General features: G+C 39.8%; 1 protein-coding gene across 1 annotated transcript in view; it reads left to right on the top strand.

The window, feature by feature from the left end:
- Positions 1-18,955, top strand: part of TDRD1 (tudor domain containing 1) — a 57,059-nt gene that overhangs the window by 5,820 nt on the left and 32,284 nt on the right. Inside the window, exons 4-11 of the mRNA XM_075131068.1 lie at positions 244-349; positions 1,772-1,835; positions 3,885-3,989; positions 4,388-4,570; positions 5,828-5,971; positions 11,445-11,619; positions 14,604-14,690; positions 14,917-15,099. Coding sequence (XP_074987169.1) covers positions 244-349; positions 1,772-1,835; positions 3,885-3,989; positions 4,388-4,570; positions 5,828-5,971; positions 11,445-11,619; positions 14,604-14,690; positions 14,917-15,099 — 1,047 coding nt within the window. The remainder of the gene's footprint in view (positions 1-243; positions 350-1,771; positions 1,836-3,884; positions 3,990-4,387; positions 4,571-5,827; positions 5,972-11,444; positions 11,620-14,603; positions 14,691-14,916; positions 15,100-18,955) is intronic.

Here is an 18,955-nt window from a genome sequence, read left to right as displayed (position 1 = left end):
GACCAACTTGCGTGGATGAAAGGGACATTCTTTTGAGCCTTGAAAGCTTGTCCCTTTCACCAACACAAGTTGGTCCAATAAAAGATATTACCTCACCTACCTTGTCCCTCTCGTATCCTGGGTCCAACACAGATATAGTAATGCAAACAACTTTTTTTGTTCAGCCATGATTGTGCCTATTCCCTTCTTTAGGTTAGGCACAGTACTGACTTTTTTTTTTTTTTTTTTTTTTTTTAATTTTAGGAGATCTGAGATGTTCTCAGTGTAAACAGACATATTATTGTTCTACAGACTGCCAGAAGAAAGATTGGTCTGCACATGGTATTGTATGCAAGCCAATTAAACAAAAGTAAGTTTAGGATGTTAAAGCAAAATCTTGTAACTCAGAGAATCTTAAAAATAGGCAAATGACTATTACTTTTGATTTAATTCTAATTTTTTTACTATAATTCAAATACCTTTAAATGATCTATGTTGCTTGGTCTTATACTGAAAGATATTCCACTACATTGTAAATCTGAGCATCATAAGAAAACGAGGCAGGAGAGGGCTGGAAATTAATAATAATAAAAAAAAAGGTTCAGAAAGGTGTCTGAAAATGACCACCTAGAGCTTTATACTGTGTCTGAATGGCTAAATATAAAATTTGCTGAGTTTACAAGTGAAAACGTCTCTTGTTAAGTTACAGCACTGCAAACGAATTTGGGGTGGGAAAAGTCAAGCTGAATTTTTTTTTCTGCCTCCTTACCTGACTAGTAATGTAGATTTTTTGCAGCCAGAGCCTAGATGTCACTGTGGTACTACCTCTATTTGCAGCTGCTGCATAGTGGTAAAAGAAATTCAAATCTATTACATGCTTATGTTATGCTACTCTTCCATGTGTACAATAACTGTGCTTATATGGAATGAAATCCTGCCCTATTGAAGTCAATGGGCGTTTTGCCATTTGACTTCAGTAGGGACAGAATTTCATCCAAGAATGATGTTTGCTCTCTGGTGAGAAAGGAGGTGGTCCATGGATATGAACATTTGCCTTTTACCTTGGGATTCAGTCAAGGTAAAGAACAAACATTTGTACCCTGGAACAGACCTTTGGGGAGCACCCACACAAACCTTTACAAACACGTGAATTGCCAATTAACTTGAGGTCAAGTCTAAACTCTCATTTAGTGTTTGACTTTTTTGTCACAACCATAACTAAAGACTTAAAGAAGAAAGAGAGCTGAGATTCTGGGGAAGAAAAGTTTCATAGAGGAGTTGGTACACCATACTGCTGTTTTTCAGCGTAGTCTGAGAACTTGTTGGCCCAGACTGTTTGTTTTAAGTTTATATCCTTTCTGTAATAATTAGCCGTGAAGTTGCATTAATTTTCATGTCAAGGAAGTAAAATTAAAATAAAATCTTCATGATCAGAATTTTTTAAAAAATGTATCACTACAAAAAGTGAGACACACCTCAGCATGCATATATATTAAATGTACAATTAATAACCTCCCACATCTGACTTCAGATGCAAGAACTGTTCTTGCTAGTTACCAGCTGTGAAGTATGGTTTAAAAAAAATAAAATAAGCTGGCCTTTACCTTACTTTATTATGCAGTCTTCATTGTGGATCTAGGATGCAGGTTGACACTCATGCGTTTACAACACTTTAGTCATTTTGCTTTGGGTCTATAAGTACCTGTTACTAAAATGGCTTGATTCTTTATTTGCTGGTTCTTGAATACTGTTGTGACTTTCTTTAATAGTTTAATCAACTGCTTTATTTCAGTTTAAAGAAAAGTGAAGATAATGCCAAGTTGCCTGGTGAAATTAAGAATAAAATTGATTTTAAGGTACAGAATGTTAACTTTTATTTTAATTGGCTCTGGTTTTTGGAGAAGCTCACTGCAGGTTGGATGAATTTAAGTTTAATGTGTTATGGTGAACATCCTAATGCTCAACTCACTATAGTGAAGAGAATAGGAAGTTAAGAAATTTTGATCGCTTCAAAATACACTGTTGCTTCAAATCAAACAAGCTAGTCTAAGCAACTTTCCAAAATGGTTGTTTAAAACTGAAGTTTTTGAGAAAAGTAGAGTTCAGTTATTGCTGGATCTTTCTTACCTGTGTCAGGAGAGAGTATGGTAGATGGCATCGGTAGTGGAGGTTCTGATTTGAAGAGGAGACAGAAATATAAAATGTCTAAATCAGAAACATTACTTACATGCTTACATTTCCTAACACATTGTATATTGTTACTTTTTCAGCCCACGCGGTTAGCAGTTATTCGGGAACGTGTGGGTTGTTTCTGCTAGGAAGAGAAATTGATGAGCTGGGTATTTCTTTGATGCAATACTGTTGATTTAGAATGTGCACATCGTCATGTTTCTCAGAATAAAAACATAGGAGGCAATTTTCTTTGCTTGTAGTTTCAGGATTCTTTCCAGCTAGCAGACTCGTCAAAAAGCCCTCTCTTAGCGTTCTCTTCTGCTGCTTCTGCCCACAGACCTATGTTATTCCAGCAGACAATACCCAGGCCTTTCTGTTCATATTCCATCTCCACTGAAACCTTTCCACCACATATTTCAGATTTCAACTGGCCTTACATATTGTCTGTGTTTTGGGCAGTTGCTCCTATTATTTCAGCTATCTTACTCCAAAAAAGTAGCTTAACTGCTTCTTACATTTATCCTTAATGAAGGGCACTATCATGGCCATCAGCTTCAACAAGGTTTCACCCAACTTCCATCATAACTTTTTCCTTTTTGGAAGGTAAATGGAGGGAAACTTGTTTGTACAAACTATTGGGTATAAATATATCTGAGCTTCCCGGTAAGATTAGCTTTCTGTTAATTTTTCTACTTTAAATCCTTATTCAAGGTTATAGGTCTGATTTCTTTCTTTGCCTTGATGGTAGTTTATATATAGCCATATAAAATAGTCCAGACCTCCAGTGCTTATATTGCAGTATAACTCTGATTCGAAACAGCAAATGCTAATTGACAATAAAGGTCAATTAAATAAAGGTGCCTTGCAAAAGAGGATATATTGATAATGAATTAAATACATCCTTATTTCGTGGTTTTTAATAAATGTATAAAGAACAGAGTTCCATTTGTGTTTAGCTTCAGCTCAGTTTTAAATCTCAGGTTGTGCAAGACGACATGCACTACCAACTAATACAGTGAAGGAAATTTAATACATTTTATTCTTGCATTGAAAAATGCATCTTACAATATAGGATGTCACAGAAAAGCTTTAGTAGATGTGGATCCCAGTATAGAGGTAGGCTGATAAGCCATTATTGGGATCCCTTTGTTCGTGTACAGAAGAGAGAGTATTTTATGATATAATAGTAAGGTACAAATTTAAATATGGTGCCATTTTGTTATGGTCTGAGCAAATTAGATATATATTGAAATCAGTGGGAGTTAAGTGCGTTTAATTTAATTTAGATTTAGTGTGTTTAATTTCATTTAGATTTGCAGGTCATGTTAAACTCTTTAGCAGAGAAGTCCTACATTTTTTTTTTTTAAATTGGTAAGTTATCCAATACCAAAGGCAACTGCTGCTCTTTTAGACTTCAAAACTGTATGCTTGTACCTTGTGCTTTCAAACACCTCTGTATAGAACAGTGCTCACTTTTGTCAGAAGAGTTGCTATTCTGAGCAAATGGTGAGGAGTTGAAGGAAGGTAGTGTCTGTGTGCTCCATTTCGGGTTTAGGCATAAAATTTTCAAAAGCACCTAAGTTGACTTTCTCTGAGACTTAAATTCTTCAGTACCTAAGTCGCTTTTGGTTACTTTTGAAAATTTAATTAAGCATAAATGCTTTAAAGGGCTACCCTGAAGCAGGTAATATTCAATTCCAATTTAGAAATCACCTATATTTGTTTCTAAATAGGGCAGTTTATCTCCTGTTGATGCACACAAGATAGAAGATGACATCAAGAAAATAATGCTTTCTGATCTGCAAAACCTAGGGCTCAAAAAAGCTATGGAAATACAGGTACTTTCTCCTTGCCACCAACTGCATGATTAAATTTATTTTTGGAAAATATTGATACATTTCACTGTCAGAATCTTCTGTGTTCATATCTATTTTTTGGACAGGTCACTTCACCTCTGTGTGTCTGTTTCCTCACATGTAAAATGTGGATAGCAATCCTGGCCCATCCTTTTAAGAGTTGTTCCATCTACAGATGGAAGTGCTATAAAAGGGATGGGGGTGGTAGTACAGAATTGGACATTCCTAGCATCAGTAGTGTACATCTACCAGTTCTAACTGATACAGAATATTTATAGTATATAGACACTCTTCATGTTTCCATTAAATAGTAAACATGGTAAGTTATTGATGACAAGTATTAAAGTTAGATACTTCAGTAGTATGGCTTTTCTTTTTAGGGTACAGTCACAGACTTCAGGAACCCAAGTGAATTTTATATACAGGTCTATTCTCCAGAAGTTTTAGAACATATCAGCAAACTTACTGTGAAACTAAAAGATTGTTATGCAAATATTGTTAACCAAGAGGAATATATTCCTATCAAAGGGGAAGTTTGTGTTGCAAAATATTCTCTGGATCAGGTAACTTTTTTTTTTTATTTGAGGCCTGATAAACATTTTTAAAAGAATGTGGGACTGTAAATATCTAAACGTCCTAAATACCTTTTAAATTGTGTGTGTTTACTTAGTTTTATATATTCTGTTTTGTGTTGCATGTAACTCCCATTGTTATCAGCATTTGCATTGAGTGATGAATCTGTTGTAGCATTTGGAAACCAGGTGTAGTTTATACTCTTGCACATTCTGAAATCCAACTTTGTAGAAATTCTTGTCTTTTGAGATAGTTTACGTTGTCCTAGAGCAGCTCATTTTCATGTAATATTTTCTTTAAGTTCTTTATTAAGTTAATTTTCTTTTTAAACAGACCCTAAGCAAGTCAAAATACTTACCATGATGGGCTATCTTACTATTGGTACAACGGGACAACCTGCAAATAAAAGTTATACCTCAATTTTTTTAACCTTAGTGCAGGTCATTTGACCCTCCCCATTTACTTCTGATTCTTACCTGGTGTGTGGCCTGACTTTCCTGACAGCAGTTTTGTTGTTAGCCCTGGTCTACGCTTGTGGGGGGTTGACCTAAGATATGCAACTTCAGCTACACGAATAGCGTAGCTGAAGTGGGCGTATCTTAGGTCGACTTATCTGGCCGTGAGGATGGTGGCGAGTCGAGCGCTGCCACTCCCCCGTCGACTCCTCTTCAGACTCTCTCAAGCTGGAGTTCCGGAGTAGATGGGGAGCGCGTTCGGGGATCGATTTATCGTGTCTAGATGAGACACGATAAATCGGTCCCCAATAGATTGATTACTACCCGCCGATCCGGTGGGTAGTGAAGACCTGCCCTTAGTAAAACAACTTATTTCCCCCCTTGTCATCTTCTATACTTTCTTCTTTCCCCCTCCTCCTTTCCCTCAATGCTACCAGACTCTTAAGCCGTTAGAAGCATTGTAATGATATGTGGTGTCTGTCCTGGGGGGCGGAGGGAGGAGATGGAAATTTCTTTGGAGCAGACTTGCTGTGAATCCTGACTGTTTTCTGCTTTGAAATGAACCATGTCTTGGTGACAGTACTAATTCTTTTTCAGATGACTTTTGCCCAAAACTATTGCTGTACAATGAGTCTTTGGTTCAGTTGAGTTGCTTCAGAACTGATCAATATTTTTTACTTTGTTGCCAACTTGATGGAGTAAAAGTAATTCCTGAAATTATTCCTTTTGTGGAGAATATAATGAGTGTGTAGTTGTGTTTTTACATCCGGAATATCATTTGTTCACGTGTAGACCTGGAACAGAGTACTTGTAAAAAAGGTGGATATCTTGCAGAAGAAAGCACAAGTGTTATATATCGATTATGGCAATGGAGAAAATGCTCCACTAGATTGGATTAAACCACTCCACAAAGACATCGAACTGTTTCCTCCCTGTGTGAGTATTTCTTTTTAACTTCTAATAGCTAGTTGGGTGAGCAAATGTTGTATTTAAATGAACAGTTGTCAGTTAAATCAGTGTTTCTAGTGGCATGCTATAATTGCAGTTACCACAACATTTTGTTAAAAGATAATATTGCAAGCGTAGTTTGGTATCATTCCTTTTATAATGATTAGGGGTATGATGTTGTCATGGTAAAATTACACATAATTCATGGCATAGTCACAGTAAAAAATAGATGATTTCACCATATGGTCATGGCAACCTTGTACACCCAGCTGCCATGCATTAGCAGTTAGCTTGTTTTGATATAGTCCTCTCTAAAATAGGACTAGATCAGATTGAACCAACTAACTGTCAATCAGTGCTTGAATTATGGTGGGAGGGGGGGTCTGCCCTGTCCTCTCTTCCACTCAGTGTAGCTGGGTTCCCTGTAGTGGCAGCTCCCATTTTCTACCTTCTTTCCTTCTTGTAGGTCCCCTGGACCTTGATTTCTCCCCCCTTTCCTCATCTCCCTCCCTAGCTGGTTGCTGGGACCTGCTACCTGGGCGTGGTGCTTCCCAGGCCCCAAGGCCCTAGTCTGGAGAGAGGCCTCTTCGTCCTAGCAGGAAGAGGGCAGCGCTGTCCTGTGCCCTGGCCAGTTTCTCTGCAGAGATCAACTCAAGCCCTCTGCATCTCATCCTGATCACTCTTCCTCCAGTGACAAGCTGGAGGGGGGATGGGGACTGGGATCAGAGTGGGGTCAGGGATCGAGGAGACTGGGGATGTGTGTGTTGCGATTGAGTGATTTGGGGGGAGATTACTGGGGGCGGTGGCATTCAAAGAGGACTAGAGCAAAGTGAACTAATGACGTGTTAATGCGTGGCAGCAGGATAAATGGCATAATTCATGGTTCTGTGACAGTGGTGAGCTTTCATGATGGAGTTGATGTAAATGGCAGAATTCCTGAGTTCCATGACAGGGGTGACCACCATGACAGAATCGTATCTCTACTAATGATTCAGTTACTGTTAGTAATTCAGAGTTATGGTTTTGTGAAGTGTTGAAAGTGTGGCAATTGAAAATTTGTCAAAAGTTATTAGAGAATTTTGGCCTCTGCATATTTCCACTCATGGAAGACATGCCACCCAGTGCAGGCTAGACACTAGAACCTTCTCCAAGCGGTGCTTGTTGAAGCTCAGATAACACCAGCTAATTTTCCATCATCTAACATACTGTCACCCACACATCTCACCTAATGCTGAAGCACTAGTGAAATATTTTTTCTTTGAACCTTTACAGGTTGCGAATTATTTTAGACTGTAGTATTTGGACAAATATTAATTTGCTACCTGGAATGAGTCCACCAAATCCATTTTCACTTGAGAATTTATACTGAGATCTCAAGCTGGTGCTCTATCCCTATACACCTAACATATACACCATGAGAAATAGGTGGCTATTTAAGCTGTATTTTGGATCTTGTCCTCTCCCATGTCCATGACATTTGGGCTGGTTCTCTTCCTGAAAATTGAGGCAGTTCTGACTTGCCCATGAAGCTCTGGGTTTTAGCTATGTCTCTTCTACCCTTGTGCCAGATTTTTTCTGTGTGTTGTTCACTGCTAGCATCCCAGCCTTTGGAGCTAATTTAAGGAAAGCTGTGACAAGACACAGAGACTGACTTCCACAGTGTCATGGAACCAGGAGACATCAGTCAGTCTTTGCCCAAAGCTCCTGGGTCGTCTTCACAGAGATTGTTTCAGGACAAGACAGTCTCCTTTACTACGCAGCTCTGTATCCTTAGAGCAGGTCTACATTATGCACTGAATGAAGTAGGAATCCTGTGGGGCAAAATGGTATGTGATCATAAATACGGACGGTTATAATACATATATAAAATAAGACTAAATTAGAATAGCAAAAGCCATCTTAATTCTGGTGTTTCTGTTCTTTTGGGCTCTTGACTTTACAACCTTAACGTTCTTTTAAAATGGCTTTGTGTGTGTAATTTCCTAGATTTTTAAAAAGCAAACTGGAAAAATAAATTCCATCTCTTTGCATCATATTGATACTCATGTGGTTCATCAGCACTGTTGAGCATACCCAATGTGGATGAAATCGTGGAGATTGCAACTGCAAAAATCTGAAGTTTCTTCAGGATATGTATAAAGAGCTGTGACTTTTTCCCCCAGAGACTTAAAACTTGGCCACATTTGGGCAGTTTTTCACAGGGATGGCAAAATATGCACCCCTAAATACAAAGTCCACTCCTTCCTTCCTTTTTTCCCCTCAAAACTTCCAAGTATAGGGTCCTTGAGAAGCTCTCTTTTATTTAAATTGGGGGAAGCACCCTTTCCAGATGTACAAGGGGAGTACTGTTTTGCCCATAGCTTCCTACCAAGATGCTCATGAACATGCTTCCGTGTTTGGGTGGGGAACTCACCTGGGATATCTTCAGACCCAAGATGTCTGGATTTCCGGTGAGACTCACAATCATATAAATATACTTGCTGATAACCTATGCTGTCATACAGTTGTCATTCATAAAGCCATGTTATTTTTTAAAAAGGCCAAAAATGACTCGGAACTTAAAGTAGATGGTAACAGTGAATCCCAGTAATGATTGCACCTTAAGATATTCTAAACAAAAAGCTTTCGACTATGCTGTAGCTGTTAATCGCTTCATGCTGACTCAAGACATTCTAGGCTTTAGAGTTTTAATGCTGGAATCTTAAGATCAGAAATCAGAGCTATGGGTCTAGCATTCACAGATATCCCTTCCCACTCTGTGGGGTTTGACAGTCCACGTCACAGCTCTCAATACAATAGCAATGTAGTAATGTTTTGTAAGACAGGGAGGATCATTCCCTCTTTGCCAGGAAACTGTTTGTTTTTGGAACTGGTGCATTTGCCACCAAATCATTCCAGTAGCTCTGCTTCTGCCAGAATTATAAAATGTCCTAGGACCATCTCCACAGACAGTTCACAAGGAAACCACAAATGGACTGTCATGGACTCTGTCATCCAGAACATCTTTCTGTAAGTGGGGTCACCTGACTGTCTATCTGTTCGCCTCAAAGGTTAATGTCAGCTGTTTTGCTCAAAGGGCAGGGTCTGAACCAGGTTCTCTGACAAATACTTTCTTCAACTTGTGGACTCCAGGAATGATCTAGGCTTATCCACTGATACCATTAATACCAAGGGTTTTCAGAAACCACATTGTAGGATTCAGCAGTGATGATCATATTAAAACCAGCCCAGACAGTTCTGGTACTGGAACCTCATGAACTTGTCCACTCAGCCACAGATATCCTCATCTCTTTTAACTATCATAATCTCCCAGAATGAAGGATACTTTCTACATCTGGACCCAGCTTTGTTGCACTTGACAGGGCAGATGCTGGCTTGCTAATCATCATGGAGAGAAGCTGCTCTATGGAGGTCAGAGCACACTAGTTCAGAAAAGACTCTACTAGACTAATATAAGCAGCCAAGTGGAAAAGATGTCCTGTTTGGGCGGAGCAATGCCATCTATGTCCTCTAAAGACTCCTATTCTTTCCATTGTGGATGATGCACTCTCACTCACTAACTCAGGGCTATCAGTCAGCTCCACAGGAGTACACTGAGCAATATCAGCTCAACATCCCCTCCCTCTGGGGTCACACCATATTCTCCTTCCCCACAGTCGCTAAGTTCCTTAAGGCTCTTATTTCCCCCCAGTCCCAGAGCCCTCTCCTTTTCCCTTTTGCATCCCTATCATAGAATCATAGAATATCAGGGTTGGAAGGGACCCCTGAAGGTCATCTAGTCCAACCCCCTGCTCGAAGCAGGACCAATTCCCAGTTAAATCATCCCAGCCAGGGCTTTGTCAAGCCTGACCTTAAAAACCTCTAAGGAAGGAGATTCTACCACCTCCCTAGGTAACGCATTCCAGTGTTTCACCACCCTCTTAGTGAAAAAGTTTTTCCTAATATCCAATCTAAACCTCCCCCACTGCAACTTGCAACTCCCCCCTGTCATCATGCTCATTCTTGCTCACTCTGCATCCATCTCCGAAGAGGGCCTTATATGTCTACATAGCAGCTAGGAGGTGTAAAAACCCAGTATGAATGTGGCAACCTGGGTGGTGACATAGGCTAGCTGCCCGCATACACTCTTGCCCGACCCCATGGATATGTACTCTGGCAGCTAGCCCAAGCCAGCCAACACAGCCACGCTGCTATTTTTAGCATGCTAACTTGAGCAGAGCTTGAATGTGAATGTCTACCTGTGCTAGGATTTGCACCTCCTAGCTGCTGTGCAGACATAACTGAAGTGGCTATAACATCAATTTGAAAGTTTGAAATGCAGGCTCTCATGTCTTTTCAGTCTTAGTGTGTTCTGTTAGGACAAAGCGCCGTAAGGCCTCATGCTAATTTTGTTTTTTCCTAAGTGGTAGCCTTCCATTTAAATCAGGTGATTTATCTGCCTGTTTTCTTAAGTCCCACTACAAAGAGAAACTAGAAAGTACACATTTGGTGTTTGTAGGGCTCTTTCATTTTACCTTGACAGGATCAAACTTTTCAGACTCCCTGAGACTATTTGTGGCATTCACAGATAGGATGAAAGTTCAGGCAAGATCTATCCAAAAGCTAAGTGTGGGGTATCTAATTGTATTAGGGTATGCTATGAGCTAACAAGATCAGATCCACCCATGCAGGTAAGAGCCCACTGTACTGGAACTCAGGCAGCTTCTGCGGCTTCCCTAAGATGCATTCCTATCTGAAACCCTCAGAGTGGCTACTCTGGGATCAGTCCACACATTTACATGTTTTCATATTACACAGCATAGTTGGGGTATCAAGATCTGAAACCCCCTTTATCAGAGCTGTCCTGGAGCCTTTATTTAAGTAGACTTTCTGAGCACTTACTTCCTTTATACTAGGTCACTGCTTGTTAGTCACCAAAAGTGGAATACATATTGACAGTCATTTAGAGAGAACAGTTACATGCTCTAGAGTAACTGGCTCTTTGAGATGATGTCCGTATATCTATTCCACTCCCCGCCCTTCCTCCCTCCTCCTGTGGAGTTCTATAGCAATTGGCTTCTGTGTCTGTGAAAGAACTGAAGGATGTGGAGGAGGGGAGGCACAAGGGCAGTCTTGCACATGGGGTACATGTGCACACCAGAAGTGGAGTATATATGGACAATAGGTCTTGACACATCTGCACGTATTGTAGGGTATGTAACCATTCTGTATGGCACAATGAATGAGGATAACAGTGGAGGCAGGGGAAGAACAGGAACAAGAATTCAATATATTGTCCCTTAGTTCCCCTGTAACTGTAGGACCTTATGTAAATAGCTTGAATTGTTAATATGGACTTGATTGACTTGAGTGCAAAAACAAAAATAAGAACCAGTGACTATATTTCTTGCAAACCAAAGATTTTGCAGGCTCTAATTTTATTTTCTTAAAAAATGTATTCTTTTTTGGTTTTCTCTTTCAGGCCATTAAGTGTTGTGTTGCTAATGTTGTTCCAAAACAAGGAGGATGGAACAAAGACTGTGCTAACATTATTACCCCTCTGCTCGTGGGACAGTACTGTTCGGTGACTGTTGTTGACCTATTACAGGAGGAGATGATGACTTGTTTCGCTGTAGATGTTGTCCTGCCAGGTTCTGGTAAGATGGGTTTGATTGTTCAGGGACATATCTTAAAATTGTCAATTGTGATTCTCATTTCTGTTCCCTTAAAGCGTTTTACAGAAATAAGATCGCACACTTTTTACCTAAAATGTTTAGTTTTCTAGTCTTAGAAATTTGAATAGCTGCAATAGAGAGAGATCTTGTTTTGAAAAGTTGTGTGTCTTGATTGGCTTAATCTCATGCTTTGTTGACTACCTTTATAAACTTAAATTCTTCAGTAGTGAACCTTTAATAAGATCATTTAGAAAGTCTGGATAATAATTTTCTTGCCATATGGTGCTAGTCTTTATAGAGCTTTTGTCTACTGGCATGTAGTGACTTGGGGTTATTTCCTTACATTCTTTCTTACTGTAATTTTTTTTCACACTGTTTACTTTGAGGTAGTTGCCTTTTCCAGGCACAACTGTATCTCTGCCCTGTAGTGATGTTATACAGTAATAATATGGCTGTGACTAATGCATCTTAGTTTTTGTGGTCCTAGTGTACATTAAATGGATTCTCAAAGACCTATCAGATTTTATCTTTCCCCTCAAGTTATCACTATAGGGCAGACTTAAGGTTGTTTGGGACCCTAAACTGTGCATTTCTTACCTTAACATATTTGGATTTCTTTTAATTATTAATTTAATTTTGAATTTCCTGAGTTTGTAATGCATGGTTTTGAAAACTTTTTATCCTTAAATTACTGGCACATACTCTCAACCTTAAACCCAGCTTCTAAGAGGGGTTTTGTTTTGTTTTTCCTCCTGGGAATTTCTTTAGTTTTTAAAAAATGTAGTTAAAATTACATACTAAACTAACTAACATAAAAACTAAACAAGAATTCCCCCCAAAATGCTAGTGTGTGTGATATTTCTAATTATTTGAAGACATAATACCAATCTTAAATATTTACATGTTAAGGACAGAGTCCTCAGTGGAGAAGGGTAGCATGAAGCAGCCAGAGTGCATTGGCCAGTTAAGCAGCTGTAAACCCAGCCTTGCATTGCTATAACAGCTGAGAGATACTAGTGGATCTGGACCTAAATTTGCAATTAATTTATTGGTTTTGAGGGCTCTTTGTGAAACCAGTGCTATGTGAAGAGGGGAGGTAGGGAAAGCTGAGTTCTGTTGTACCTGCTCTTTTGGGTTTCCCATTGTGCAGCTTTGGTGTGCCATGAAGTTAAGGCAGTGGTACCATCTAGTCTTTTAGTCACTGATGTCCATACTATGTCTGCAGGCACAGAACCTTTAAAAAATAGTGATATTTGAGCCAGCTAACTTACCAATGAGAACTCTTGACACACATAGCTAGTTTTCTTCATACTATTGAGTAATGATATCAAATAGAAGGAACAGAAATGGACGCTGTGTAGAGTCAAGCCACGAGTGTTTATTACGCACACCGCTGGCGGAGAGTCACTTTGTTTATTAGGCTCAGTGAGACACTGCTAAACAATTGATTACAATAGATTATATAGAATGCCGATGGGCGGAGGGAAGCGACGGGGTAGGAGTTCCCGAGCCCCTGGATAGGTTCTGGCAGCAAGACAAAATTAGCACAATAAGCTAATAGTCTAAAAGATTACTTAATGGCTTCACCCATAGCTCAGGTTAACATAGTTGTTAATACACAGGTGTTATTCGCCAAAATTTTACTTTTAAAATGTGTAAGTTGAATCCTGATTTCAGGTCCTTAGGGGTGACGGTGGCTCTTTCCAGACAGGTGTGGCCCACAGGTATATCTCTGGAGGATTTAAAACAAAAGGATCGTGAAGAGTACACAGCAATAACAATTGTTTGGTTTTACCTTTGCATTTTTGTGAACTATGATTGGCATTTGTGAGGGAGGGATTCATCTGTGAAAGGGAGGATGTCATATCTCATGCTGACATGTTAGGCCTCTCCCTGAACTCTGGTTGGCATTTGGGGAGTGTGTGTTATCTCCTTCCTGCACTGGGGAGTAGACTTTGAGGCTCCTCTCAGTGCGTTGTGTGCCAGTAACGCATGATAAAGACACCCAATTACTGCTCTCCACCTGGAGTTATGCTGTTTCAGCTCATAATATCTATAGTGAACAAACAAGGGTTGTTTCCTGCTTTTTCCAGTTTCCTTAGCCATGTATTGTCCATTGTTAGCCAGGCCTCATGCCTTAGACCAGGCCATGGAGTTTGGGCCTATGAGAGAGATTTTTAACAGAGACTGTAGTCAAGATCTTACATACATATTATTGGGATTTTGGCCCTTCATTAGCTATAAAGGAAGAATGCTGGTTGAGTTACAGTGGCCCCACTTAAGTTATCTGAGTCTGGCAGTAGCCCGTATAATCATAAGATACGATCATTACTAACTTAGCTTAATTATAACCCAACTTCTTCAAATATAGGTTGTGCATGAGATAAAATTAATTTTTGTCTATATTGAGAGTTTGAAGTATTTGTGGTGTTCTGCTCATTTGGGACAAAGAGAAGAGACTGTCACAGACACTGAAGATCTTAAAGGACCCAGTTTTTAATTAACTCATAAACTAATGGATGTACTTGTAAATTCTCAGGCCTCATCCTGTACTCAAAGTGCTGTAAGTTTGGGGAAGATCTGGAGCAGTTGAATCCTGCTTGGTGTGACACATGCAACTCAGCCTTAACTATAGAGTCATGGCATGATAAATTCAGTAGCAATTGTTATAGATATTTTGGTGAAGTGAAATTAGCAAGGTGGTAATAATTGAGAAATGGGTGTTTTTAGGAAGCTTCTTAGTAGTCAAACTACTCGGAGACTTGTTTGTATATCTATATAAAAATGTTATTCAACATCCATGGCATGCTAGACGCTTGACCAACAAGTAAAATAGACACAGTCTAGGTCAGATTTTCCAGGGTTCGTAGTTTAGAGAGTGCGTTCAGAAAACATGATTTAAAAAAACTAGTCTGAGACTGCCTTTGTATGTAAATTAGTTTAATTTACATAAATATGTATTATAGGGAAACACCTAGATACAATACTTCTCGAAATGGGGCATGAATTGAGTCCAAAGAGGAAAGAAACTAAGAAAATGAACCCAGATACAGGTGAGTAAACCAATCAGGCTTTTGACAGATTAATCTGAAATTTGGGAACGGTATCTTCTCCTATTTTGGATGGTGTGGAGTTAATGGTGAAGTTAGGTTGCCCTCTGTTTCAAACTTAAGACGCTGGACAGTGGAACTAGCTTCAATTCACTGACTGATGTGGCGTGTGTTATTAGAATATTAACTCAGTAAAATAGCTTCTCCTATCATGTTTGTATTTCCTCAGGTACTGTGTTACAAAAGGATTCTGAGGGAGAAAGAGAAAAAACAGCTGAAGATGAAGAACTGGTTCACAATAGTGATTTAGCCATAAAGGTTTTTTCCGTATCCGTGGGAGATACATTTTCTGGTGTAGTTGCCCATATTCAAACGCCAGAAGACTTTTTCTGTCAGCAGATTCATAATGGCCGTAAGTGAATATATTCATACAGGTCATTCTAAAGTAAAAGTGTTAACATAATAGTTTATGCAAAAATGGTATATTACAATTATGTATACTAATTTTCTTTTTAATAAAAAGCACCTGAAGGTCCCAGGGGAAGAAGGTGGGACCAGAAGGAGGGGAAATGGAGTTGGGGGAATAAACTAGGAGCCCTAGAATAAGAGTGGCATGTAACTTGAAGCCTAGAATAGCTGGTGAGGACCTATGAGTCTGGAAGAGGCTGAAAACAGCAAGATCCTATGGCACAGAGTTTAGCTTTCTTGTGTTGCCACTTGACCGAATTATTTTTTCTGCCTTACTTGTACAAAAAAATGTGATTTTTTTTTTTGATTTGTTGAACTGACCCAAAAAATATTATTTAATGCTGAACTGATTCTAAACTACTACTAATAGTGCGATATTTCCTTTATAGCAGTTGCTGTTTGAGTGCTTGATGCCTCTATTCTCTCTCATGGCTAAGTCCACAGATTGTTAGTTTGGGTCATTGCCTGTCTGCCCCCTACTGCTACAGAATCAGAGCTGATTGGATGGCAGACGAGGGACTAGCCCCCACTTTTCAGAGACCCTTCCCCTTAGTTTCGGGTTTGTTCTGCCTCCAGTAGCTACTGACAGGGAAGTGGAATTCAGCACCTGCTGCAAGAGAGAATGGGAAAACAAAACCCAAAATATGAAGATGTAGTTTGTCTCATACAGCGCCACTCCCAACTGCTCAAGTAACGGGCTATTAGGATGATGGAGAAAGTCCAGACAGGAGACTAAGGCTATGTTCCTCCTGCTTTGCATCCCTGCAATAAGTTTGTGCCTTGTTTTCCAGCTGCCTCATCCTCTGGGTTGGAAATTGTTTTGCTCTGGTGGCCTTATTCTGACCCAGGAGCTAGTTCCCCACTAGCCAGACTACGAATGTCTTGAAGGATGTAAGAAAAATGGAGAGCCCTTTGGCCACCAGAGGCAGATATGTCAAAGGACAGCATCCTGTCACAGGGAAACCGTAGGCGGGCCCGGGAGAGCAAGAAGTGACTAAGACTGTTTCAGGGATGTGCCCTCCTGCAAAGCAGGTCACATCATTACACACACCCCGCCCATCTGTGTCAGGAAATTCAGTCTCCTTCCATTAGCCTCTGGGAAGGTCAGGAATTCTGCATAGATAGATATATAGGGAAGAAGAAGGGAATCTCATTGGGAAGAAATTCTCTCTTGGGCTAGGCAGCTCTTGGGTTTGGTATGAAAAGCACCATTACCTCAAAGTCTGCTATCTTGGAGCCCTGGGCAGCAGCTTAATATCCCTTTACTAGCATTTGGTCTGCTCTCCAAAGGGCAAAGATAGAGATGCATTTAGCAGAGGAGGTTCATGGTATTCCTCACCTGACTCAGATTCCCAATCCCCACCTCCCCTAAAGAGTAAAATTTAAAAAAGGGGGGAAAGGGTTCAAAAAATTACCACAGAAATATTGGAAAAAAACTTGGCCTGTTCTTCTGAGAATAGCAGTTTCTTTAACGCATCACCAGAGCAAAAAACTTTGCTCACGAGGTTTTGATCCATGGAAAGCAAAAAAATAATAAAAGGAATAGAATTGTTTGTGTCTGATTTTTCTTTATCTTCATCATCATTTAATTCATTTTCATCCTCATCTTCATGGGTATCACCAAAGAAAAAGAAGACGAGGTAGTATGTTCAATCCAAATCCCAGAGAGGAGAAAGTCAAGACAAAAGTCAGGATTTTCTTCAGAGGAGGAAGGTGAACTCTAAAATCAGAATCTAAATAGCAGGATGAAGCAAAGCAAGAGGATCTTTTTCAAACTGTCATTTGAGAAGATGTTACAAAGGGTGATTAGATACTTCAGGTATTTTGTTGGATGAGCCCACTAGCAAATACTACAAGGAAGAAAAAACGATTGGTCCAGAAATTACAAAAAAATATTTTCCAGCTGTTTCATAATCTGAACTATACATTGCCCTTCACATCTTTTTGGAAAAAGTAATTAAAGCCAAATGGGAAATACTGTAAAAACCTGAGGAATATCCAGGTATATCAAAAAAATTCTACAATGAACACTGTAGCAAAGGAGATTTTGTCTCTTCCCAAAGTGTCAGAGCAGTTTCAGCACTAGTCTAAGATGCAGGTATCCTAATGGAAGGGGATTTTTTCCCAAAAGAACTCAACAATTGCAGAATGGAAATACCATTGTTCTGTACGTTCGGGGGGAGGGATAGCTCAGTGGTTTGAGCTTTGGCCTGCTAAACCCAGGGTTGTAAGTTCAATCCTTGAGGGGGCCATTTAGGGATATGGGGCAAAAATTGGGGATTGGTCCTGCTTCGAGCAGGGGCTTGGACTAGATGACCTCCTGAGGTCCCTTCCAACCCTGATATTCTATGATTCTGTGATCTTCCTATCTGGGCTTCTTCTGCAGCAACATGTTGTGTAAGGACAGTCCTGGACTGGATTGACAGTTTTTTGCAGCTAGAGTGCCCCCCCAAAAAAGACGAAGAAATCGTTTTGGTTAGGTTCGGAGTTAAAGAAAATCTCAATGGCTTCAGCCTTCATAACCAACAAAACCAGGGATGCTTTGATGTTTTCAGCACATGTCACGGCCTCCAGCATGGTGACCAGATGATAGCATCCCTGTTTATGAGCCTGGAAAGACAATATAGAAGCCAGAATCACGTTAGTGTCTTCAAAATATTCAGGAGGTGGCTTATTTGGAGAGCTGTTAGAGACAAAGTGATGCTGGAATCCTCAGATAACTCAAAAAAGATCTTACAGAAACATCCTTACTCCAAATCTGGGTATAGGGATAGCTGACCTTATTACAGGTATGAATCTCATTTTCTTGGCTACTGAAAGTATGGAAGGCAAGATTACAGCAAATGTAAGCCTTGAAAGGGTAGATATCAGTCTTCCTGAAATGCAAATTCCAACACTTAAAAACAATGCCTGACTAAGTCTGGAGAATTCCAACGAGTGACAACTGCGGGTAGACTATTAAAATTCAGGGACCAGTGATCTTTCTCCCTATCAAACTAATGGATCCTGGATGTGTTTTGACAAGGGTACATCATAGAATTCTCAAATATTTGGAGTCTTCTTTTTCTCCCTTCTCCAGTATCCTTAAATCCACAAACAAGGAAAATATGCTAAAGGCCATAAATCAGCTTCTGCAAATCGGCAAGATAATTACCAAGGTGGAGATGTTCTCTGAACATACTCACTTGTTTTTTGTACCTAAGAGATCCAGGGAGGACAGAGCATTGTTGGACTTAAAACACCTGAACAAGTTCATAAGAAGGGCCAGAGTCAAGATGGAGATCTTAAAGTCCATAGTAGTGGCAATATGACAGAGGGATTATTTTTCAGCAATCAGTTTGAAGGAGGCCTATCTTCATATGCAAGTTCAGTAGGTACACAGGAGATTTCTGTGCTTCGTTCATGGGGTCAATTGTTTTTTTTATACAAAATTCTGCCTTTCAGACAGTCATCTATATCTCACAAAAGTCCCCATTCTGGTGGCTTTGCTCAAGCAGAACAGGATACAGGTATACCCTTTCGTGGATATCATTCTAGTCAGCGCCTCCTCCAAGGAGGGGTCTATTTTGGTGGCTCAGACAAAAATCCAAATGTTGCAACAGCCTTCTCAGCACCTAGTTAATCTTGGTGTGTTGATGGACACAGAGGCCCACAAAATCTTTATCAGCTGAAAAATGGGACGAGATCAATTCAGCAGTTAACCGTCCTGAGGAGGTATCACATGACATGGGTAGGCACTCTGAGTGTTGTAGGGATGGTCATGTCCTGCACAGGCATAGTGCCTTTGGCAAGAATGCATA

Source organism: Caretta caretta, chromosome 7 (genome assembly GCF_965140235.1).
Source record: "Caretta caretta isolate rCarCar2 chromosome 7, rCarCar1.hap1, whole genome shotgun sequence".
NCBI classification, from domain to species: Eukaryota; Metazoa; Chordata; order Testudines; family Cheloniidae; genus Caretta; species Caretta caretta.
The sequence above is the reverse complement of the archived record's forward strand: the minus strand, read 5'-3'. Positions and strand labels throughout refer to the sequence as shown.